General features: G+C 42.1%; 1 protein-coding gene across 3 annotated transcripts in view; it reads right to left on the bottom strand.

Annotated features, from left to right (window-relative positions):
• PRUNE2 (prune homolog 2 with BCH domain) overlaps nucleotides 1-26,325 on the bottom strand; it is a 291,389-nt gene that overhangs the window by 86,013 nt on the left and 179,051 nt on the right. For all 3 annotated transcript variants that reach the window (XM_069576309.1, XM_069576310.1, XM_069576307.1), the window contains exons 7-8: nucleotides 10,830-10,988; nucleotides 30-6,603 (exon numbers count right to left, since the gene is read on the bottom strand). In XM_069576309.1, the coding sequence (XP_069432410.1) occupies nucleotides 30-6,603; nucleotides 10,830-10,988 (6,733 nt within the window). The remainder of the gene's footprint in view (nucleotides 1-29; nucleotides 6,604-10,829; nucleotides 10,989-26,325) is intronic.

The following is a 26,325-nucleotide window of genomic DNA, read 5'->3' as shown; positions in this document are numbered from 1 at the left end:
CGAGCGTGGAAGAATGAAAGGCTTCTTACCACTTGGTGGTCCTATGTCTCCACCTGCTGGTGAATCTGAATGCTCTGTCTCTACTTCCCAGTCAATGTGTGATGGAGACAACTCAGGGTTGGCATCGATTCCGGCAGGCAAAGGACCTGACTCAGGGTCTTCATGAATATGCAGCACAACTGGCTGGCCTTCGGGCTGTCTGTCTGTGGTCTCAGCATGGTTTTCCTGGTTTCTTTCATCAGGAAGGGCAGAAAGCAGTATCTCTGCTGCTTCGCTCCCCAGAGACTCATCCTCTGGAGTCCCAGTTTCCTCTGTGGTTTCGATGCCAGGAGTAGGTTCTGTGAGATAGGACAAATCAAAGGGAGGTGTGTAAGGTGCCAACTCATGCTTCAGGGCATCTTCTTCCAAGGGAGGGTCGCCACCATAGACAAAGTGTTCAGGCTCTTTCATTAAGTCTTCATCAATATTTTGGCCCATGACTTCATACTCAAAGTCACCCCATGAGGCTTCAGATGAACAGATATCTTGCTTCCCTGTCTCCCCATCAAATGGCGTTTCAGGTATGCCTTCTGATAACGTCAGCTTACTCATGTCATCTATTGTTCCCGTGGATGTGTTGAGACCCGAAGCATCGCTGAAACTGTGGTCGAAGGCAGCTTCGCTGACATCCAGACAAGTGTCCGAGGCTAGCAAAGCATCAGGAACCATGGCAGGATTCTCAGTAACAAAGGGCTGCTCATGGTCCAACAAGTCCCCTGCATCGGTCTGCCTCTGAGGAAGAAAGTCTTCTGATATCGAAGACCTACTGTCGTCCACAGTTGGCTCTTGGTAAGTTACACAGATACCAGTTTCCACATTTTCAATCATTGAGATTGTTCTGTCAACAGGTTCCAAAATTGGTGCCATAGCTGGGTTGGCTCCTTGTTCTGATGCTTTTAAGCCTGTATTGTTTTCACCATTAATTTCGGAAGGTTCAGGAAAACACTCCTGAGAGGAAGGCTGAGATGAGTCATTTGTGTTTGTCTGCTCGCTGACTGGAGGCAGTGGAATGACATTGTCAGAGGACAGCTCTGAAGTATAAGGGGCGAATTCCTGCCCAGGCTCCTGTCTGGATTCTTCATCTGTGTCTGGCTCAGTGAGATAGAGCTCACTGGCTTCCCCTTCCGGCCCCAGCCCAGCATCGATGTGCTGCTCAGTCTCTGCCTTTACTTCATAATCCTGACAAACATCAGGGCTGTTGGAAGCCTGGGAATTGCTGTTGTGGCCACAGTGAGTCAGTATATCAGGATTCTCACCATCTGTCTTCACACTGAAGGGCTGTTTCACACCCACCCACAAGTCGGGCGAAGCTGAGGCCAGGTGCCCACCCTCTTGGAAGTTGCCGTGTAAAATATCTGGAACAAACGTGCCCTGGGGGCCCTCAGTAGGAGTAGAGTCACTCCATTCAGAGCCTGACTTGTTCATCATCCGGGTGGAAGAACTGACAGCAGGGACATCTTCAGAGGTGATGTTTGAATTTGTCATTTCACTTGGGTGTGATTTTCCTTCTTCCCACCAATTTGTTTCTTGACACTCAGTTGTTGCTACACCAGATACAATGCATCCATTTTCATCTGCGTAAGTACAAGATGAGTCTGGCTGGTCCCAGGCAGACAGCACTGAATTCTGACACTGTTCTTGCGTAGGTACTTCAGAGGAGAGTTCGTCACCGGCAGAAGACACGAAGGTTTGTTCTCTGGAATCTGTGTCTTTGATCTGGTCCAATATTACAAGTTGGTTAAGCTGATCAGCTTCTGGGTCTGGCTGCCTTGGTTGAATGTTCCAAAGTTGCTCGTGGGCACTCTCCCTATTATCATCTAGAAAGGGTGACTGATGGTTATCATTGAAAGGATTGGTACCATGTAGTGCCAGGGATTCAGTATCACCCTGAATGGGCACTCCCCAAGGACCCATATTTTCGCACACTGAGGAATTCATTTCTAGCACAGCACTTGAGTTAGATAATTCCCCTTCAAATGCACTCTTGATTGGTCGCCCTTCCTGGAGGGAGGCCTTCCACCACTCCGTGCTCTCAGCTGAGAAGTCAGCCATTTCCAATTTAGAGTAATTTTCATTATTTGGTTCAGCTTTGGGAGATATTTGCCATATGACATCTCCTGTCCTCCCCATTTCTGGAGAAGACCTTGTTTCCTTATCGACTTCTGTCACCTGTAATTCAGTTTCCCTTACTGGTGAGAAATTCCAGCGATCAGGGCTGCTTTGTTGATCATCACAGGATGGGTTTGACTTATTCTCTGCTCCCTCTGGACTGCCTCTATAAACAGAACATTGCTCAGATTCAGGATCTGCTGTGGCCAAGGACTTATTAGATTTATTCAATGAATCCCAAGCTCTGAGTTCACTCAGAGCCACTTGACAAGTATCCGAATGGATCTCTTTCTCCACTGACTCTTCATAGCCTTCACCATCATCATCAGAACCTGAGCTTGTTGAAATGAAGCTGGTGTCCTCTGGCTGTACAGTTTCAGGAAGATCATGTTCATTTTTCTCCTGATGGCTGACCACTAGATTTCTTTCCTGATACGTATCTGAATATTCAGAGTATCTACCTGTTTCTGGGCTTGATAAAGAAGAAAAGGAATCACCATCTATTGAGTCACCCCAAAACTCTAAAAATTTAGGAACCTTGTGATCTAAGCTCCTTTCAAACCTGTCCATTCTGTTTTTCTCCAAACCCTGCATTTCAGCAACTACTTCTACATGACCATCAGTAGTCATTAGTTCAGATTCTTGGTGATTCTGTGTACTCCAATCATTTTGATTTTCCTTCTGATGCCCAGTATTGGGTCCTTGGTCCCAGGAAGGCAGTGCAGCCAAAGAATCATTTATGTCAGGACTGGATGCACTTGAAAGCGTATACTCACTGGAAATACTATCTCTGTCATCATTTCCTGATAAGCTGGCTCTTGGAGGGCTGTTTTCAGTATTCTTGACTTCGAGATTCATAGTTCTCTCGGAACTTGCACCACTGACCAGCACATCACTGTCTTTAGGGCCATCCCAAGAGTCCAAGCCTTGGGGACATTCATCAGGTGGCTCTTGGTTAATTTTCTCTGGCTCCAGAATGTCACATTCTTCAGATTTCTCCACATCCACTTTAGGCAGAAACACACTTTTTGTGGAATTCAGCCTACCTGGAATTTCAGTAGTTTCACTTGAATTTCTTCTGGGGCTTATGAGGTGTTCTTCACAGGTCTCTCTTGCTGGCAAGTGATCTTCGGACACCTCTGTTTGCACATCACAGGGGTCTGGAGTGTAAGACCCCTTCTCCTGCTCTAATACTTCCTGGGGTTCCTTGGTCTGAGGACTGGAAGTCACTGAAAAATTTCTGATTTTGTCTGGTTCATTGGAGATCTCTTGATGATCAGATGCAGCTGGGGATGGGCATTCCTGACTATCTTGCTCTTTTTCAGAAGCTTCCGAGGCTCCATCCATTAGCTCATCACTGGAGTGCTCCCTATCAGCAGCTCCGTGGAATTCCTTCTCACTTTCCTTTTCTCCATCGCTAGGACCCTTCCAGGGATCTGAGCATGCAAAATGCTCTGGGTTCTCAAGTCTGGTCACCAGATACGCCTTATCACTTGGCAGGGTTCCTCTGCATGTGTCCTGCTTGTCAGGGTCGATTGTTTCAGACTCGCTGGCTCCAGAGGCTTCCAGCACATCTGCAATGTGACCATCCTGAATTTTTTCTAATGAGCTGGTTGTTTCAGGAGGTGACCTGCTCTGTTCTGTATCTGCAGCATACGATGGGCTAGGTAACATTAATGATGAAACGGCATTATCTCTCATGACAGAATCCCAAATACTATTCGCGATCAGCTGCCCACTTTTCTCATTCAGCACGTGGTATTCATCAGGAGCCACGTCCAGGCTGTGCTCAGAGGAGGCAGGGAGTTCCCAGTCTGCCTGATTTGCCTCCTGATACTCCACGCCCCAGGGTTCCACCTGTCTCACTGAGAATCGGGTTTCAGGTTCGCTACCTTCCGCCAAGTACCCTCGTGCCTGACCTTCACCAGTGATGGCCACACCCGCACTGCAGTCATCCCAGTCCAAGTCATTGTCCATATCCGAGATGGTTGCAGTAGACTGCGTGTCCTCCAGAATCACTCTGTTCCACGCGTCGAGGCTGTCAGCGGCTGCCTGCCGGGCGTCAGCACTGCTGTGCAGAAGTGTGAGCTGTCGGTTCGTCTCGTTGTATAGCTGCATCATGCTGGGGTCGTCATAACTGGACTGGCTGCTTTCGCCCACGTCATCCTCCAGGGAGACATTCTGATCGTCCGTGGGCTCTACCTGGAGTAGATCTTTATCTGGGCTGTGAGTGGCATTTATTTCTGAGCCACCATCCGCCTGAGATGAAGCCCACATTTCCAGGTTCCCAGGACCGGAACTGATTCGATTTCTTGGTGGCTGCTGCGGGGACTGAGGAGGCACGTCAGCGCCCCCTGCAGTACAGTTAGCATCTTGTGACTCAAAACCCTCCCCTTTAGTGAGTGGCTTGTCTTTGGTTTCCTTCTCCTCTCTGGCCAATGTTGGTGAAGTGTAAGAGTCAGAAGTGGAGTAGTTGGTATCTAAGGGGGAGGGCACTGAGTCTTCCCCCATGTTGGATGCACTGTAGTCAGAACATTTATAAGATAAGAAGGAGTCCTCCCAAGGTGCTGGGACATCTGAACCTCCTTCCTTGTTATTCTCGTCGAAAAAGTTCCAAGAATCTACATTTTTGTACACCTTGCCCGTAATTGTTGGGTCCACCACACTGTTCTGATGGTCCTTTGCTGGCTTAGAACTATTCCACGGATGATCCAGATCAGACGTGGGATTTCCAGATATGAGAATATCATCCCTGGGGTCATGGTTCTTCTTGCCCCAGATTTCTGGAACTGCTTCATTATTTGCCTCACTGGGTGAACTGTCCACGAGGTCTTCTGAAGGGAAAGCAATCCCGCTTTTGGCCATGGCCCACTCGTTTGGGTCTCTCACAGAAGGTGTCTCGCTGCTCGTTGGGTGCAGATTCCAAGTATTTTTCAAAGCTTTGGCATCACCTTCTTCACCAAATGCACTCCAGGCTGGGAATGATGCTGGAGCAGCTGGTTCCTCGTCATCTGTGGGGTTTCCCCACGGCTCAGGCATGGCGGTGGGAGAGCGGTCAGAACGCCACAGGGCAGCGAAGTCTTCTATCAGGTGGTTTGTTCCGTGAGGAGAAACATTCAGCAAACGTGATTGCTCAGGGGGCATGTCCTGAAACTGAAAGCTTTTCTCATCTGAGTCTTGAATATTCTTGTTGCCCAGCCCAGGCTGACCAAATTCTGACTCCCAGGGACTTGACTTTGGGAAGTCGAGATTCTTGGGTTGAAATATAGAGTCTGAGGCTCTCCTATTAGCTGGGCTTGGCTTATGATCTTTCCAGGACTCGGAGCTCTGGAAGACAGATTCCTGCTTGCTGGAACTCCATGCATCCGCAATATTTTTAGAGTCAATTTCCAAACCATCCCACCAGCTGCTGCATCGCACCCGGGTTAGAGGTGGCCCTGGGTGACCTGTGTTGACTGTCTTGGGGGTTACGTCTTCTGAATAGAGCAGGGCTGGTTCTTCAGTGGATGGTGAGCTTTCCACAAAGCTGTTCATAGGTGTGGGTGGGATCCTCTTTCCAACAGTTTTTAGACTTTCTGGAGAAGGAGATTCATCTTGCATAAAACCTGTCAGGCTCAAATTTCTTTCCGAATTATCCCCGGGACTTTCTTGTCTCTGGACAAACTCCTCATCAAATTCCACGAGGCTCTCTTTGCCAGCCCCTGACAAGAGAGAACTGGATGAATAATTAGGCATGTCCATCCCCCTCCTGTCAAGTTCTTTAGACCCCATGGTGAGCTGTCCTTCTGAGGAATCACTATTGGGAAAGAAGTCATCTGTTGGGGAGTAGTCTGCAGAATGGGAGGATGGCTGGGACTGCCCAGAAACCCTGGGTGCTGGGTCAAAGTTGAAAAGGTCGAATGATTGACAGTGTTCTCCAGAGCGGGCATGCTCCTCGGCTACTGCTCCTTCGGGGATGGGACTGTAGGAGTCAAACCCTGGGAGGAGGCTGTGGTGAGGCCCCACCCCTTCTCCCACAGGGCTGTCGTCACTGAGGAACACGGAGCTCTCCTTGGACGAGCGGCTGCTCCTGATGGTGGCCAGCCCACTGTCTGGGCTCACCAGGTCCGCATTGACATCCACCTGGGCCTGGTTAGAATCGCCGAGATCGGGAGGGTTTTCCATGAAATTCACGGAGCTGGGCTGTGGCTCTACATCAGAACCATACAACTCCATAATCCCTGAAGATCCCTGGGAAAGCGGGGCACTGCCTGCCACCGCTTCTGTGGAGGATGTCCGGCTGTTGGAGGCCATCTCCGGACACCTCCTGTTGATGACTTCCTTGACAAGGAGAACCACCTGATCACAAGTCACTGAAGGGTTCTCCTGCTGGTACACCAGGATCTCATCACAGCCACACTCAAAGGGTTCCAGCTCCAGGCAAGGGTTCTGGCACTCTTCTAGCTCACAGCAGATCTGTCGGGGAGGAACAGGGATTTGTGTGAGCACTCAGGTTCTCTTTGTCCTTTGCAATTTGTCTTTCTTAATTTTTTGTAATGTAAAATTAATCTGTGTTCATCTGTCTAGGAAAAAAGACAGAACTGAGACTTGTAGAATGCAAAACACACCAAATTCCACTTAATTTACCACCACATTCTCTAATTCAACCAGACTGGCTTTTGGTTGAACCCCAAATCCAGTTGCTCAGTTTTGCTGGCTCTAAAAAGTTATAGGTAAAGAGAGATAAACTATTTAAATCCTTTCCTCAGTGTAACTTAATGCCGTCATCCAACAAGAGCAAAATTCAGCTTTGTGAAAGGCAGACATAATGCTAGTTGTAGACAAATCTGGGGGGAAAATACTGGACTAGGGAAAATGGTGCAGAAGGAAGACTCCTGTTTGTCATAGGCAGCTGAGACCTGCTTTAAGATAAAGGAGAAAGTAGGAAGAGGAAGCAGTTTCCAGGGGCAGCTTTCTCAACAGCACTCAGGCTCCAGCTTTCTCTTCCTGCCTCCAGAAGTGCTGACACTGAGTCCAGAATAGACAGAGCTTCCATGGAAAGTAGGGAGATGTGAGGCCCAAACTGCGCGGTAGCTCTATGACTTCCTGGGAAATGCTGAGGACATTTTGCACACTGGGCCTTTGAAATGGCCCCAGAGCTTAAGCGGAGGTAGTAACAACAAAAACAGTTATAAATACAGAGCTCACATAGACAATAATAATAATTAACATTCATTGACTGCTTTCATATGCCAGGCACAGTTCTAAGGATTTTATGTGCAATATCTCCTTTAATTCTCACAATAATTTTACAAGGTAGAACATTTTCAAAAAATTATTTATTTATTTTTGACTGTACTGGGTTTCCACTGCTGCTCGGGCTTTTCTCTAGTTGCAGCAACTGAGGGTACTCTTCTTTGAGGTGTGTGGGCTTCTCACTGAGCTGGCTTCTCTTGTTACAAAGCAGGGGCTCTAGGGCAAGCAGGCTTCAACAGTTGTGGCTCCCAGGCCCAATGGTTATGGCACGCAGGCTCAGTTGCTCTGCAGCATGTGAAATCTTCCTGGATCAGGGATCGAACCTGGGTGTCTTGCACTCGGGTGGATACTTCACCACTGAGCCAGCAGGGAAGCCCCCCAGTAGCCCTCCTGTTATCCCCATTTTTTCATTGAGGAAATAAAGACACAGAAAGTTTAAATAATTTGACCAACAACACGCAGCTCTCAATGGATGGAGCCACATTTTTGAACTCAGGCAACTGAGCTATAGAGGTTGACCCTTAACTGTGACTACATGATCATAGAAAGATTCCTCTAGAGCAGTCCTGACTGTGTATTGCTTAAGATCTCAAGGAGATGTCTCTTAAGTGATAGATGGGGAGGGCTGGTGAGGGTGGAGTCAACTCAAGGGCTTCTAATCCCTTCATCTATCTTCTACTTCTGTCTGTTTTAGATTAACCAATATTTAAATCAGTTTGCTACAAAAAGTGATTTGAAACCACTGTTTTAGAGGCTTAGGAGACCTTAGTCCTGTCCCTAGGAAACCAGTGACCAAAGACATAATAAAATTTTATTTATAAGACATAACAAAAGCTTTGAAACTCTGTGCAACACAAAGCACTGAAAAAGCCACAGGCTGGTGATGCAATTCACAGATGGGTCAGAAGGGTATCAAATGCATCTGCAGCAAGAGAAGGAGGCTTGTTCATATTTGAACTTAAGGGCACAGAGAACCTGGAGAGTGTCAAAAGAATGGATCTCTTGGGGGACAGAAAGTGAGGATGTTGAAAAGAAGGGAGTTGAGACTTCAACTCTAGCCATCTGTGAGTAGACCAGGTGTCCAAGCCATTAGTGAGGAAAGATAAGTGATAAAACGGTTCTATGTCTGTGTCATCCATATTATAATGAATTATGTATAGTCTCATATTAGTTATTCAATATGCCTGATTTGCTATATCACTGCCCTATTTTCATTGACTTTTTAAAAAAGGAATGTTGTTTTTAAAAAAATTACTTATTTATTTTGGATGCACTGGGTCCTTGTTGCTCTGCGGGCTTTCTCTAGTCGTGGTGAGCAGGGGCTACCGCTCTTCATGGTGGTGCATGGGCTTCTTACCGTGGTGGCTTCTCGCTGCAGAGCATAGCCTTTAGGCATTTGGGTCTCAGTAACTGCAGCATCCAGCCTCAATATTTGTGGCTCATGGGCTCTAGAATGTGGGCTCAGTAGTTGTAGCGCATGGGGGTCTTAGTTGCTCCGTGGCACATGGAATCTTCCCAGACCAGGGATTAAACCCATGTCCCCTGCATTGACAGGCAGATTCTTATCCATTGCACCATCAGGGAAGTCCTAATTTTGTCTACTTATATTACGAAAACGTTGGGTTAAACGACTCAGCTCTCAACCAAGAAGGTTTGACTGATTACCCAAACAGAATTTTATCATAGTACCTGGAGGAAAACTTTTTTTGAAAAGAATATGTTTTTCTCCAACATGTCCAAGGTATCCAAGGTATCTGATTAGTGGTTGTGTCAAAATACTAACTTTGATGAAAGCTTCAGATCAGTTATTAAGCATTGGGAACCAAACAGGATTTTGTCAGGGACTAAATTTTGCTAGTTATTATCAGGTAGCAATCCTCAAAGCAAACAGCACCCAAAGGATGATGACTTTTACTCGGGTGAAAAAGATAGGATCCTTCTCTTTATGGATTCAGCCAAGAAAAGAAATGGTTACGGGGCTCTTTTAAAGTCCCTATATGGGTGAAGGGAGTCAAAAGGTACAAACTTCCAGCTATAAATAAGTCACGGGGATGTCATGTACAGCATGGTGACTATAGTTAACAACGCTGTATTGCATATTTGAAAGTTGCTAAGAGAGTAGAAGGGCTTCCCAAGTGACCCAAGTGATAAAGAACCTGACTGCCAATGCAGGCGACATAAGAGACTCAGGTTTGATCCCTGGGTTGGGAAGATCCCCTGGAGAAGAGAATGGCAACCCACTCCAGTATTCTTGCCTGGAGAGTCCCATGGACAGAGAACCCTGGCGGGCTACTGTCCGTAGGGTCACACAGAGTTGGACAGAACTGAAGGGATTTAGCTTGCACACAAGAGAGTAGAGAGTAGTTCTCATTGCAAGAAAAAAATCTATATATATTATAAAAAATATATAATTATATAAAAATATCATTATATATATGATGGGTGTTAACTAGACTTCCCTCATAGCTCAGTCAGTAAAGAATCTACCTGCCTGCAGTGTGGGAGACCTGGGTTCGATTCCTCCGTTGGGAAGATCCCCTGGAGAAGGAAATGGCAACCCACTCCAGTATTCTTGCCTGGAAAATCTCATGTAGCCTGGCAGGCTACAGTCCATGGGGTCGCAAGAGTTGGACACAACTTAGTGACTAAACCAACTAGACTCAATGTGGTGATCATTTGCAACATGTACAAGCACTGAATCATTATGTTGTCCACTTGAAAGTAATTTAAGGCTATCTGTCAATTATATCTCAACTGAAAAATGAAAAAAGCCAACATTTGCCTCACTGCCAATTCCGGTTAGTAACGGAGCATAACAGCTAAAAACTTAAAAACTGAATTAAAGCACTTAAAACTAATCAGTTAATTAATTTATAGCATCAAAACTAAAAATTTGAGAAATAACTAGCCAACTGTGCAAAATACCCCCAACCTTTCTTCTTTTAAAGTAACATTTAAGCTACCATCAATTAGTTTATTAATTTATTTATTTTTGGCTGTGCTGGGTCTTCGCTGGGCTTCCCTCCAGCTGCACCAAGCAGGGGTTACTCTCTAGTTGTGGTGCACGGGCGTCTCACTGTGGTGGCTTCTCCTGTTGTGCAGCACAGGCTCTAGAGCACATGGGCTTCAGCAGCTGTCACATGTGGGCTCAGCAGTTGGAGCTTCCAGGCTCAATGGTTGTAGCACACAGGCTTCGTTGCTCCCCTGCATGTGGGATCTTCCCAGATCAGGAATTGAACCAGCGTCTCCTGCTTTGGCAGGTAGATTCTTTACCACTGAGCCACCAGGGAAACCCAGCCTCCAACATTTCTTAAAACTCAAATTCTAGGACCTTACCTCTTGGACCAATTTCTCTAAGCCACCAGGCCATTGCCATCTTCTACCCCATGTTCTGAGAGCCAGCAGATGGGGATTCGGGGAGATCGTTGGGTCAAGGAAGTTCTTACCTGACTGCACAGCTCTAGGTTCTCAGAGTACACAGCGATCTGTTGTCTGGGCTGCTGCTCCTCCGACAGGTAACTGGCCAGGAGGATGAGGACATCAAAGCCAAACTTGTCTGCGAACGCTTTCAAATCACTGGTGATACTGCTGTGAAATGTACAGTTCTGAAACAACAGGCAATTTGATATTAACGTCAAGCTCTGGTGAATCATGCCACAATTTCTCCAGTCTTAAGATGTATTGCCAATGATACTTACTATTAGATACAAATGAAATAAATACTTTTCTTTGAGAAGGTTTTCAAATTTTTCATACTATGGCTTGAGATATACATTCCTTGTTTTGTTTTGTTTTCCTAAACCAAGAAAGGAAGGCATCTTTGCTGTTACCATTAAGAACAGTTTGGAGAGGAACAAACAGCTTACCATCTTTTCCCTAAAACGTTTGACTTTGTAAAACGTACTTTTCCTTTTATCGTTCACATGACATAGGAATGTCTGTAGAATATTATTACAACCCACTAGAAAAGCAGGAGGAAATTATTGTTTTTTTCTGTAAATGTTTTCTAATGATTATTAACTCCAAGCAGAGTTCCTGAGGATATACTCAGCTGAGTTTACCAAATGCTTTTTATTCCAAAGTAGAAGTCTAGGAGATTTGTGTCAGGGATGTGATGTCAGATCTGCTTGCTCTTTCCATGTGATATCTAAAGAGAAATTAATAACTGTGGAAAAGGGACCCGTCATCACAGACTGTACCCAGACCTGTGGCTCACATCATCTGTGGGAATGTCCTGGCCTTGTCGAATTTTATTAACTACAGCGAGACTCACTTTTTGTCTGTGTAGTTATCTCTCTTTCTTAAAAAAATACACTGAAGACCATATGTTAACCCCTAGCATAATGCCTGGCATATACTAGTTGCTCAAGAAAAGTTTGTTGAATGATTGGAGAGACACAGAAAATCAACCTATGCTATATAATCCTTTATCATAGTATATATATATAATATTAATAACACCTGTAAATGACAATCATATAATCATCACCTGATAATCCATAGCTCTACTCAATGAAAATCACCTTAATGTGCATTCAAGAGATATAAAGAATTCTGTTAATTTTTTCCTGATTACAAAGTCATCAGAATTATGCATGCTACTGGTAAAACATTAAAGCAGTACAGAAAAACAACCCAAAGGAAGTGGAAATACCACACACCTCAAATAACCATTATGAAGAGCTAGACACTGCACATATATAGGTGCAGACTTTGTTCATGTCCAGATGAATGTTCGTAAATGGTAGCTCTTTAACACTTGTGGATTCGATATTTGTAGCTTAGACTATTCACCAGCCACTTGAAATATCCAGTAATACATGTACTCTGTATTTCTGCTGAGCTAAATGTCAAGGTTGACAAGGTCACCGAGAGAGAATATGAGAAACCTGGCCGCTGGGTGGACCCAACCCGTCAGTGGCTTCCCAGCCTCTGGGAGCCTTGCTGTCTACTCCGGTGGCCACTGCTCTCGTGAGGCATCTCATGAGGCTACAAGGAAGTGCACGTGGGAATTCACAAAGATCTCAGGATATATTGCTGAATACAAAGGATCTATTGTATTGACCTGGTAATCAAATGTATGATGCTCAAATACAATAGCTTTTGGAAGTATGCACACAGTCAGCTTTCATGCCTTTAATTTACTGTCCAAGTGTCATAATAAGAATCTTTAAATAAGTACTTCAAAAGTTAATTCACTCACAAAAGTAGATTTTTAGAATGAGATTTTTTTTCTTCATTGGACCTTATACATAATGTGCATTCAATAGATAAAATTATTTCAGATCATTATTGGTGTTAACTATCAAGAATCTCAATGCTGAGCTTCTTGCTATTATAAATTGTAAAAAAAGATGAGGTCCCAAAGGAAAACAACAGTGGACAACAACCATGTACATCTTATCTCCAATGACTGAAGGCTTTGGCATAAACGGACTTAGAATTTTTCTTTCAAAATATTTTTTTCATGATGTGCATAAACTCATTCCCCCGAACGTATTTATTTATATTGAAAGAAGACACACCACTTCTAAAAAGATTTTGACACATGATAGTAATTACCATGACACTTCTAGCTGGGTCCCTCAGACAAGAGAAAGTTTTTACTGGTACCTGAGTGCAAGATTAGCACTCAAGAGAATCAGCATTATTCAAAGCCCTACTTGTGGAATATGTGCTATTCAAAAATGTTGGCTGAGCTCCAGTCTCTCTGGACTTTGTATTAAAATGATGGCCCCAAGATCTTGCTAAACTCTAATCCAGCAGGCATCTTGTTGGAAAAGCAGGGTCTCAGGTCACAGTCCAGACCTACTGAAGCAGAATGTGCATTCCCCACAAATCCTAGGCGATTCAAACGCACATGGAAATCTGAAAAGCACTGCTCTGGGGAGCCATTTTTAATTTATATATTTTCCTGTGAACCAACCCTTTATACTCTCTCAGTGCTATATGGGCCTCTTACTGACCCAGGCCCTCAGCTCCCTGCTGCTCATTCCAGCCTCATAATTAACATCACCTTGGAATGTGTACTTTCGGGCCACTTTGTCAGAGGTTCTCTTTTAGCAGCCCAGGATTGGGTCCAAGAATCTGTAATTTCATTAGGTACCTCAAGTGATTCTTAGAATCAAGCTCCTTTGTATAATAATTCCCCAGTTTTCCTCTGGGTGGCCCTGAATTCCACAGGATCACACAGAGTATTGATAAAACAAAGATTTATGTGAATCCGAGAAACAAAATACTTATCTTTTACAGTAACCCCAAAACAGAGATTATCAACTACTATGTCCTATCTACCCTAATAAAATTGCCCAAGCTAGATTCGACCTCACTGGCTTTAGGATAATGCCAGGAATTTCATGTTTAAAACAGAATCAAACAAGCAAAAGAGTAAGATTCTTCAGGAATCTGGGAGGCAGGGTTTGTTTGTTCCGCTTTTATGCTGGTGCTGTTTGCATAGGAGATAATTTATTATTGTCTTCTAGCTACACAGGGAGTCATGTGCTGCGACACCTCTTATGTTGCTGACAAGCTAGGCTGGCCCTGAATAAATACCACTTCATCATGAACATAACCCAACTGTAGATACAGGTTGGCATTTTATTCCCCCCATCTGCCTTCTACCTGATAAATTACTATTTTAGTTACACGTATACAAATACTATTTGTTAATCTGCTCAAATATCTCCAAAATGTTTTCCCACCTTAAGTTAAAATTATATGCATATATATATCCCAATTTGCCAAAGGTTTAGAAAATAAAAGAATACAACCTTCATTTACCACCTCTACACCCATCATCCAACCCTCCATATTTGAAATATGACCCCAGCCTGAGATTGTTGCATGAAATTTAGGAGGTTATATTACTAATTGTTAAACCTGAAAATTGACTGGTGAAAGCCCAGACTATTTCAACATATCAGTTAGGAAGAAAGGCAAGTGGTCCCAGTCACAGTCTTTTGTCACTCATGGATCCAGAGATTAGATCATTAACATTTTTAGAGGTCATGAGTTATTTTGCTTGAGCAATTCCTGGTTTTGAAATTAGTAGAAAGCCTGAAAATGTAGGGAGCGAAAGGTCTTGCTATTTCTTGGCCAAAAGCCAAGGTGTAGATGTCAAGGGCCCTCAGAAGAGGTTGATGATAGATCAAAGGGCAGGCAAACAGAAATGACTATAGTCTAACTAATATGAAAACCAAGATAGTGATAGTGTCCAACAGACGTACTACTTTTGTGCTTGAAAGTACTTGGACAAATGCAATGGAAAATTCCATTCTCTCACAAAATCCCATTTTAGTTCTTAATCCATTACTCTGAAAAATTCAGTTTTTATTCTATATACCTATTAGCTTTAGTGCATCACATGAAATAAGTGATCTAAATAATGTCTTATAAACAACTGAGTCCTTAAATGTGCACATTCTTTGAGGGAAAAACCACTCTCCTTTCAACACTCATATGTACATATTCTACTGTCTTCTGAATCCCTCCTGTCAGACTTCTGCCCCTCCAATCATTCCACTGAAACTGCTCTTCTCAAAAGTAGCAATCATTTCCAGGTCACCAAATCCAAAAATCTAGTTCCTCTTCTTACTTTAATTGACTTCTCCCAATAATTTCATGAGGTTGATTTCCCCTGTTTCTTGAAACACTTAATTCCTTCACTTCCCTGTCATTACACTTTCTCTCAACTCATTGGCTAATCCTCCGCCATCTTTGCTGCTGCTTCTCCCCTAGTCAGTGTTTAAATGTCCCTGACCTCTTTCTGTTCACACACTCTCCTTAGTGATTTCATCCAGTCACACGGCTTTCAAATCATCTATCTGCCAGTGACAACCAAATCACATCCACCTGAATGCTAACCTGATTTACCCATGTGATTGCATCACATCAATATCTCATAAGTGTCTCAAATAAAATACAACCTACCTTCACCCCAATTTCCTCCACAGCATGCAATGGTACCACCATTCGCCCAGTTCCTCAGATCAAACATCTAGGAATTATTCTTTATCCTCTTTTCCCCTTCATTCTTCACATAATCCATCCACAACTCTTATTAACGTTCCCTCTAAAACATATCTCAAGTCCGAACACTTCTCTGACTTCTTTCCATCTCTGTTACTGACATGGCCACAGTCACCAGCACCTCGCCCCTGAACTTGGGTGACAGTCTCCCAACTGGTCTCCCTGAAGTGGCTCATCGGCTTTCCCTATGACTAGGTCTTCACACAGGACCAAGGCAGAGCTTTGAAAAATGTAGTCAAGACCATGATACTCGTGAGCTTAAAACTCACTCAAGAGTTTCTCAGTACAATTATTTCCTATTTTTTTCTTTTTTTTTTTTTTTAAACAGGGAAGAGAAAGGTTTAATGTCCTTGAAACTGAGTTCTTATAAACCAATGCAAAAAAAGTAGACATAGCAATAGAGAAAAAAACAGCTGGTGAACATAAAAAACAATTCACAACCGAAATACCTGAAATCATTAATAATCAAAGAAATCCTTTGAAAATGTTTTATGTTCTCTTTTCCTATAATTGGTAAATATGGCTGAATGGGCATTCTCATACATTGTTAGAAATATATTCTAAAGAAATAATCATATATGTACATGAAAGTTTTATGGACAAAGCTATTCACTAGATTATTACTATAATAACTAAAACTTTGAAACAATCTAAATGTCCTACAATAGAGAAATAGTTCGATAAATTATGGAATAGTAACATAAAAGAATGTTATGTTGGTATTAAAAATCACACTATCAGAATACTTAATAACAAGAAAATAGCAGACATAGTGTAAAGTAGAAAATAATTTCTATAATCATATAAAATTAGAATGTCACTTCTATATGTATGCAAATAATATATATTGAAATTAAAATACAATGGGTATTAAGAATTCTGATATTAAAGTGGACATAATTTAGTCAAATCGCTAAACGTAAAATCTGACTGTGTCTCTCTATTAACTTAGGGTACTTTCTCCAAAGCTCCTGGTAAAGTCTTTGGAGACTGACTGGCTTTGCCATTCACTAGCTGAGTGTGTTAAGTGAGTTTACTTAATTTCTTTAAAGTCCTCATCCGTAAGCCCTCATCTCATAAGACTGTTGAGATTACTAAGAACTTATATGTATCAAAAAGCAGGCCCAATGCCTGGCATATAATGGACAATAAACATTAAATCTCTTTCCTAATTCTAACTATCTAAAGGTCATTCTTAGGATTCATGGGAATAATTAGATTCATAGAAAGTAATTCACAAATTCTTGGTACAGCAACTGATTATTCATATTACAATTTCTTGCCTTACATTCTTTCTAATACTGTGAACTTTGCAATCATAATCACACACAAGTCACTGAAGTGAATCATGTGTAAAATTCCTAGACGTGAGATTACAGAGGAAGTTACACCTGAAGCAAAGTCATTTAAAAAGTAAAATAACATAAAAACTCTGGATCAGGCAGTGTTTCTTATTAATGAATCATTTATCCTTAATTCTAGGTTAAAATCAATGAATGAGCTTCAGTTTCCCACTACACAAATAAAACAAAAAAATGTATAGTGATTTTTTCCTTCAGCCAAATCACCATGGATAGAGTCTTCTGCGTGATTCCAAGTGCCATACTACCTTTGTGACAGGCTGGGACCTGGACCAATTGCTGCAGTGCTTGCACCTGGACAAACGTCTCCTTAAGCAAGAAAACGCAAAGAAATGATAAGGGACTAAAAATAAATACACGCATGGGCAGTTGGGGCAAATTATGGACAAGACAACACAAAAAGACCACAAAATTCAACTGTCACTTCTGAAGAGCAGGGAGAAAAACAAGGTGCTGGGAGCAAAATCAGGTACTGTGCATGCCCCCTGCACTCACCACCAAAGGCATGGGCCAACCACCTAAGCCACCCCTTTGGCCAGATCCCTAGACACAACCCTCATTCACTCCTGTAAGGAACCAGCTCGTCACACCCCAGGCAGGGCAGTAAGCAAGGGAAACTGCTACTTGTTTTTGTCCCCCACTGCTGCAGCAGGGGCCGCAATAAAACCTTGCCTGAATTTCTTGCCTCTTACCAATTTCTATTGTTTAAGGAAGGCCAAGAGCCCTGGTTGGTATCACCTTCAATGGAGTTTTCTCCTCATGCTTCTGCTGCTGCTAAGTCACATCAGTCATGTCCGACTCTGTGCAACCCCATAGACGGTGGCCCACCAGACTCCCCTGTCCCTGGGATTCTCCAGGCAAGCATACTGGGGTGGGTTGCCATTTCCTTCTCCAGTGCAGGAAAGTGAAAAGCGAAAGGGAAGTCACTCAGTCGTGTCTGACTCTTCACAACCCCATGGACTGCAGCCTTCCAGGCTCCTCCATCCGTGGGATTTTCCAGGCAAGAGTACTGGAGTGGGGTGCCATTGCCTTCTCCACTCCTCATGCTAGTACCTTCCATTTAGATCTAATACTCTAGACTACACACTTAATCCAAAACAGTTGTCTCTCTTGCAAATCACAGATGAAATTTATTAAGTAATGCTTTTATTTAATAAAATAAAAATAAATTATTTTCTAATGTCAAGAACAAGTTATAGATTTATCATGTCTGAATTTTTTTTTCTTCTTGCAGGAAATAGGAAAAGTGAGTAGATAAAATCTGTAGATAGGAAGCTTATATAGAAATCATTACCAAGACTAAAATACAAGCTCACACAGCTTCATCTTTGAGAAGAGTGAGTCTTAGAAACATAGTATGGCAATCCATAACTACCTTGTAAGCACAATGGTTAGCATGGATTGCTGAGTTACTGAAATTTAAGAGTATGGTTTGACATTTACACTCTGTGTGGATTTACTTTTAGATTGAGGACTATTTTTTTTAAAATCAAGATATATGAAAAATGCTGAGGTATGTACACAAACGGTCTTACTGAAAGCTTCATGATTTATGCTACCAATATTTCATTATGATGTTTAAAATATTCAGCAATAATAACGTCTGATAATTTTGACAGGAAAATGATTTATGAGAGCACAAAATGCATAAATTAAAGAGATTTTATTTATTCTGTTTTTCGTACATACTTTAATTGGTAGGCAAAGATATTCACCATGTTTTTACCACATGTCATTAAAAAAAAAAAACTCTATTGTTCTTATTCCCATAAGCTAGCCAATTCATTTTAGTAGTAAAAACTTCACTGGCTCTATTTAAACTATATTATGCATCATATTTTGGAAAATAAAGCCAAATAGCACATACTGTCATTAAAAAAGAGCCCTTTTGTAAAAAGATTTTGTAAAAATTAACTGCAATATATAAATGAACATATAAATGTACATATGAATACAATTTTCATTTAAACCAAAGGTATATTGCCTAAAACAATTTAATCAGACCATTTCTGCATTAAACACTGTGTTAAGTGCTTTGCATCATCTCATTTAAACTTTAAAGTGCCCAGATGATGTGGGTAGCATTTCTGTTTTGCACTGAGAAAACAGAGGCTGCAAACAAGTAACTGATGTCTCACACAGCTCACACATGTGAAAACGGGATTCGATCCCAGGTGCATCTGACTGCAGAGCCCAGGTTCTAAGCTTTGTTTTGCCCAAGTGAGAAAATTCTTCAAAGATAATACTAATGCCACTTTTAATCTCATAAAAGTTTTGCTACTCCATTTACTTCTGTTTATTATTATTAACAAGTCTCCCCTGTCACCATACACAAGCAAGCCACAACCTTGATTTTTTTTTAAAGTTAAAAATGCCAATACAATCCTCAAAATGCAAGTTTATCAAATAAAGTTGAGCAGAGCAGTAAACACAAAAACTGCATCTACCTAAATTTAAAAATTCACGTATTTACAAAGTTCAGGAACTGTCAGGTTTCACATGCAGAGGTTAACGCACAGCAAAGTGTTGGTAGTAGTGTCCAGATGTCTTGAAACGCTGGAAGCAATGAACAGACGCACAAATATAGCACAGTTTAGCTGCAGGTCAATTAATGAACCTATGCGGTCCCCACAAAGTTGCACATTGTAGTTCTGATTCCTCCTTTAAGGCACAAACAAATCGCCACACTCTTTTTAAGGGTTCACAGTGACTATTGATGGTGTTGAGCTATAGTGGCAAGTTTACATATCCCTTCATTTACAGAACCATCCATCCCATCAGGGAAGTATACAATATGCTTCAAAGAATTAGAACAGGATTTTAAAACCCAGGAACAACCTGAAACTAAGCAAGTTGGCATCCTGCCTCATGCTCACCATCTCCATCATGAGAGAACCAATGTTAGTCCAACAGAGTTGCCCTAGAAAAAGATACTTATATGCTATACTTCATAAACGGATGGTCCTAGACAGTCTCTCACAACTAGTTAATAGAATACTTGGATGTGGGAAGGTTCACAACAAATTAAAGATGAATATGTCATCACCTTATTTACCAGCTCAGCGTAATTTACTTTTTCTTTAAGGACATACCCATAATCATCAAAACTTTTCAATGCAGTATGGATTCAAGTGCTCAGTAAGAAAAGAGCTAGACTGTGGATCCACTTCAGTTAAGTCAGTTCAGTTCAGTCACTCAGTTGTGACTGATTCTTTGTGACCCCATGGACTGCAGCACACCAGGCATCCCTGTCCAACACCAACTCTTTGAGTTTACCCAAACTCATGTTCATTGAGTTGGTGATGCCATCCAACCGTCTCATCCTCTGTCGTCCCCTTCTCATCCTCTGTCATCCCCCTCACCTCCCAACCTTCAATCTTTGCCAGCATCAGGGTCTTTTCAAATGAGTCAGCTCTTTACATCAGGTGGCCAAAGTATTGCAGTTTCAGCTTCAGCATCAGTCCTTCCAGTGAACACTCAAGACTGATCTCCTTTAGGATGGACTGGTTGGATCTCCTTGAGGTCCAAGGGACTCTCAAGAGTCTTCTTCACCACCACACTTCAAAAGCATCAATTCTTTGGTGCTCAGCTTTATTTATAGTCCAACTCTCACATCCATACAAGACTACTAGAAAAACAGCCTTGACTAGATGGACCTTTGCTGGCAAAGTAATGTCTGCTTTTTAATATGGTGTCTAGGTTGGTCATAACTTTCCTTCCAAGGAGTAAGCATCTTTTAATTTCATGGCTGCAATCACCATCTGCAGTGATTTTGGAGCACACACACAAAAAATAGTCTGCCACTGTTTCCTCATCTATTTGCCATGAAATGATAGGACCAGATGCTACCATCTTCGTTTTCTAAATGGTGAGCTTTAAGCCAACTTTTTCACTCTCCTCTTTCATTTTCATCAAAAGGCTTTTTAGTGCTTCACTTTCTGCCATAAGGGTGATGTCATCTGCATATCTGAGGTTATTCATATTTCTCCTGGCATCTTGATTCCAGCTTGTGCTTCATCCAGCCCAGCGTTTCTCATGATGTACTCTGCACAAAAGTTAAATAAGCAGGGTCACAATATACAAACTTTATGTACTCCTTTTCCTATTTGGAACCAATCTGTTGTTTCATGTCCAGTTCTAATTGCTGCTTCCTGACCTGTATATAGGTTTCTCAAGAGGCAGGTCAGGTGGTCTGGTATTCCTGTCTCTTTCAGAATTTTCCACAGTTTATTGTGATCCACACAGTCAAAGGTTTTGGCATAGTCAATAAAGCAGAAACAGATGTTTCTCTGGAACTCTCTTGCTTTTTCCATGATCCACCAGATGTTGGCAATTTGATCTCTGGTTCCTCTGCCTTTTCTAAAACCAGCTTGAACATCAGGAAGTTCACAGTTCATGTACTGCTGAAGCCTGGCTTGGAGAATTTTAAGCATTACTTTGCTAGCATGTGAGATGAGTACAATTGTGCGGTAGTTTGAGCATTCTTTGGCATTGCCTTCCTTTGGGACTGGAATGAAAACTGAACTTTTCCAGTCCTGTGGTCACTGCTGAGTTTTCCAAACTTGCTGGCATATTGAGTGAAGCACTTTCACAGCATCATCTTTCAGGGTTTGAAATAGCTCCACTGGAATTCCATCACCTCTGCTAGCTTTATTCATAGTGATGCTTTCTAAGGCCCACTTGACTTCACATTCCAGGATGTCTGGCCCTAAGTGAGTGATCTCACCATCGTGATTATCTGGGTTGTGAAGAACTTTTTTGTATAGTTCTTCTGTGTATTCTTGCCATCTCTTCTTAATATCTTCTGCTTCTGTTAGGTCTATACCATTCCTGTCCTTTATTGAGCCCATCTTTGCATGAAATATTTCCTTGGTATCTCTAATTATCTTGATGAGATCTCTAGTCTTTCCCATTCTATTGTTTTCCTCTATTTCTTTGCACTGATCACTGAGGAAGGCTTTCTTATCTCTTCTTGCTATTCTTTGGAACTCTGCATTCAAATGGGTATATCTTTCCTTTCCTCCTTTGCTTTTCACTTCTCTTCTTTTCACAGCTATTTGTAAGGCCTCCTCAGAGAGCCATTTTGCTTTTTTGCATTTCTTTTTCTTGGGGTGGTCTTGATCCCTGTCCCTTGTACAATGTCAGGAACCTCATTCCATAGTTCATCAGGTACTCTATCAGATCTAGTCCCTTAAATCTAGTTCTCACTTCCACTGCATAATCATAAGGGATTTGATTTAGGTCATACCTGAATGGTCTACTAGTTTCCCTACTTTCTTCAATTTAAGACTGAATTTGGCAATAAGGAGTTCATGATCTGAACCACAGTCAGTACCCGGTCTTGTGTTTGCTGACTGTATAGAGCTTCTCCATCTTTGGCTGCAAAGAATATAATCAGTCTGACTTCGGTGTTGACCATCTGGTGATGTCCATGTGTAGAGGCTTCTCTTGTGTTTTTAGAAGACAGTGTTTGCTATGACCAGTGCGCTCTCTTGACAAAACTCTATTAGCCTTTGCCCTGCTTCATTCTTTACTCCAAGGCCAAATTTGCCTGTTACTCCAGGTGTTTCTTGACTTCCTACTTTTGCATTCCAGTCCCCTATATTGAAAAGAACATCTTTTTTGGGTGTTAGTTCTAGAAGGTCTTATAGGTCTTCATAGAACCGTTCAACTTCAGCTTCTTCAGTTACTGGCCGGGGCATAGACTTGGATTACCATGATATTGAACGGCTTGCCTTGGAAATGAACAGAGATCATTCTGTCGTTTTTGAGATTGCATCCAAGTACTGCATTTTGGACTCTTTTGTTGTCTATGATAGTTACTCCATATTGTCTAAGGGATTCTTGCCCACAGTAGTAGATATAATGGACATCTGAGTTAAATTCACCCATTCCAGTCCATTTTAGTTTGCTGATTCCTAAAATGTCGATGTTCACTCTTGCCATCCTTGCTTGACCACTTACAACTTGCCTTGATTTATGGATCTAACATTCCAGGTTCCTAAGCAATATTGCTCTTTACAGCATCAGACCTTGCTTCTATCACCAGTCACACCCACAACTGGGTGTTGTTTTTGCTTTGGCTCCGTCTCTTCATTCTTTCTGGAGTTTTTTCTCCACTGATCTCCAGCAGCATATTGGGTACCTATTGACCTGGGGAGTTCATCTTTCAGTGTCCTTTATTTTTGCCTTTTCATACTGTTCATGGAGTTCTCAAGGCAAGAATACTGAAGTGGTTTGCCATTCCCTTCTCCAGGTGACCATATTTTGTAAGTTTATAAGGATTTCTATATGGGACTGGACAACCCAGGACCTATGCATAATGGAAAATCCACTCACACATGTGTGCTCAGTTATGCCTGACTCTGTGACCCCACGGACTGTAGCCCACCAGGATCCTCTGTCCATGGATTTTCCAGGCAAGAATATTGGAGCATTTGCCATTTCCTTCTCCAAAGAAATCCACTCATGAGGTATCCTTTATTTTTAAAATGTCAGAACTTCGGAAACACACTGGCTACCAAATAATAATAAATTATTTCCATAATTACATAAAGATGTTTTTTTAAAAAAAAAACCATTAGCCTGTTTTAAACCATGAGCTTAAACACAGCTTTATTTATTTTCCTTGGTAAAAATAAATCATCTCATTTGAACAATATTTCAAGAAAGCAGGAAATCTTCCTTCCTCTCTGGGTACCGCTTTCTGATTTATGGGCACCACCAGTCAAGCCCCCAGAGCCATTATTGCACATGTACACTGCACACACGTCTGATTCCTCTAAGCTGTGTCAATATTAACCTGACCAAATGAAGATCAAACTGTCTCTTTTGTTCCTCCTGCTCCTCACATGGGGAGCACAATATGGCTCTTGTCAGAGGTGCTTCATCATTTTGGCTCAAGGAAACTGTCAGTACAGTTTGGGATTCGTTCTTCATGGGCAGAGATCCTGACGGGTCTAATGAAGCCTTTCTGCTGACAACTCATTTGCTAAAAATACCCAACCACCACCAAGTTTAAGTGGGGAATATGGTTGTGTCCCCTCTGCTATCAACCCAACAACAGTGATTTCCTTTGAAGCCTACAATATCTGAATATCAAGGTACACACCTCTCCCCATCCATATTTGCTCTTGCCAGTTTCCATTTGCTCAGTGATAAACTTTATGACATTCTTAAATTGGAATATAATAGGGTAAACACCAATCTTAGAGCACACACGCAGAGCCAACAGTCTGTGTGTGCCATTTGTTGCAATTCTAATCTAATTACCAGAAACCCCCTCCTGCAAACAGATAACACTCCGGGGTTTGTGGTTTCATTTTCATTTGGAGACGTCTGTGTGTGGGGAGCTTGACGAATTCATTTTCAGGTAAGGATACTATATTGTTGTGACTCTCTTGGCCCCAGGTCACAGAAACTTCACTCAAACTGGTGTTTTTCACTCAAACTTCATAAAGATATGGTGAGTGTTCTAAAAAAGCAAAGGAAGAAGAGCAGGACAAGCTGGGAAGAGAGAAAGGGTTGCTAGGGATGTGGGGGCCACTCAGCTTCTCCATCCTCTTCTCCTGGCTTCATTCTCCTCTCCTGCCACCAACTAGCATCCTCCTCATGGCAGGAAACATGAGTGGCAGCGGCTCCAGGGTAGACCTTTCAGTTTTATTCAAGACTCACTCCCTCTTGATCTTGAGTTTGAAAACTCTGAAAGAATTCTGGTTGTTCCCACTTGGGCTGGATACCTAGCAATTCAGGCGGATTAGAAAAACCACATAATACAGGTATGGTAACTGTTGGAACAAGAGTGATAGATAAAAGTCATTTCCTGGTGGGGGGGTGTGGGGGCTGTGGTGGTGAGCAGATAAACCTTTAGGCGGGCACCCTAGATATCAGGCACAAAGAACTACCCAATCTCTTGCTGTCATACACACACATCCATACACACCTACAGATACACATTATTTCCCAAATCCTTGTTTTATTTCCAGCGAACCAAGCACAAGTTATAGGGAGACATATGATGCTTGGAGAGATAATCTTAGTTAACTTTCATTTTATGCAAGATTATATCTCAGTTAAGAGAGGTATTATATAGAGTGATCAAAAAGTATCTATCAAACTGTTACGCTTATAAAATGAAAATTATGCTTAATCAATCAAAAATACATAATACTATGCACGCAATCCAGGATAAAGAGGCCAAGCCTCCTTAATCTCTATTCTTCCAGGTCATGGTGAGGGATACTCTTTTTGGCTCCTGCTCAACCTCCCGCTTAACTGTCAAGCTTCCATTGCTATTTGTACTGTATATGCAGGGCATCAAAATGCTTTAAATACAAGTCAGAAATTATCTTCAGGCCCTACCCAAGAGGCAGAGAGTATTTGGATTAAATCTGGTGGGACAAGAGTTGTATTTCTATGTTATCATTTTATATTATATAAGAGCTATTTATAGAAAGGCTCAAAGCAGGCCAAATTCCCCAGGGGCAGGGGTGGGAGATCTAAATTCATAGCAGGTGGAAAGTAGTAGCTTTAGAGCAGGGTTTCTTGATCTCACTGACTCTGCGGATCATTCTTTGCTGTGGGGGTTGTTCTGTGAATTGTTGGATGTTTAGCCACATCACTGGCCTCCACTCACTAGATGCCAGTAGCTAAACTCTCTCTCCTAGGTGTGACAATCAAATACGTTTCCAGACATTGTCAAATGTCAACTGCAGGACCAAAATACCCTACCTAAGAAAAACAGAGAATAATAGAAGAATCTTGCAAACTTAAATAATTCAAATCCCATTCAACTGTTTCAGAAATATTATTGCATAAGCAGGAAACCTCAGTAATTCTCTCTGGTTTAAGAGGCGGGAGGACTCAAAAAAAATTAGATAGGAAACTTTTACACAAATACTCTGTACTAATTGGCCAAATATTTCCCTTTTCAAGGCTGGTAAAAGTTTTAAATTTTCATCAATTGTCTTTGAGTTTATACTGGCAAGCTTATAAAATAAACAGCATATTGATTCTCTGAAACAAAAGGAAAAGCAGGATGATTTAAAAGTCAGAGCCAGGATTGTACTAAAGCATCTACTTCCTGTACCAGGAAAAAGATGTTGTCCTAGTTATTTCCCAGAGTTTAAGACTAGAAAAACTGTATTAATCCAGGTCAGTTAAGGGTAAATAGGGGATTTTTTAAATAGAATTTTCTATTTGAGATTCCTGACAATAATATGCATGTTGTTGTTGCTGTGCTCTGTCATGTCCAACTCTTTGTGACCCCATGAAGGCTCCTCTTTCCATGGAAGTTTCCAGACAAGAATACTGGAGTGGGTTGCCATTTCCTCAAACATAGTAACCCTAGAAAACAGCAGATACTGGAGGGCAATGCAATCTAACTGGGGCATCTTGAGCTTTCAGTGAATGGCTAGCATCCTTGACTGATAACAGGCTACATGGGAAGACTCATCAAAATTTATTTCTCAGCCTGAATTATCTGAATCTGTATATCATACTGGTTCTCAACCATGGCTATACCTTTGGGAGCTGATAACCCAGGAAGCTGTTG

The sequence above is a fragment of the Ovis canadensis genome, chromosome 2 (genome assembly GCF_042477335.2).
Source record: "Ovis canadensis isolate MfBH-ARS-UI-01 breed Bighorn chromosome 2, ARS-UI_OviCan_v2, whole genome shotgun sequence".
NCBI lineage: Eukaryota > Metazoa > Chordata > Mammalia > Artiodactyla > Bovidae > Ovis > Ovis canadensis.
Note: the sequence above shows the minus strand (reverse complement) of the source record. Positions and strands in the feature narration are given on the sequence as shown.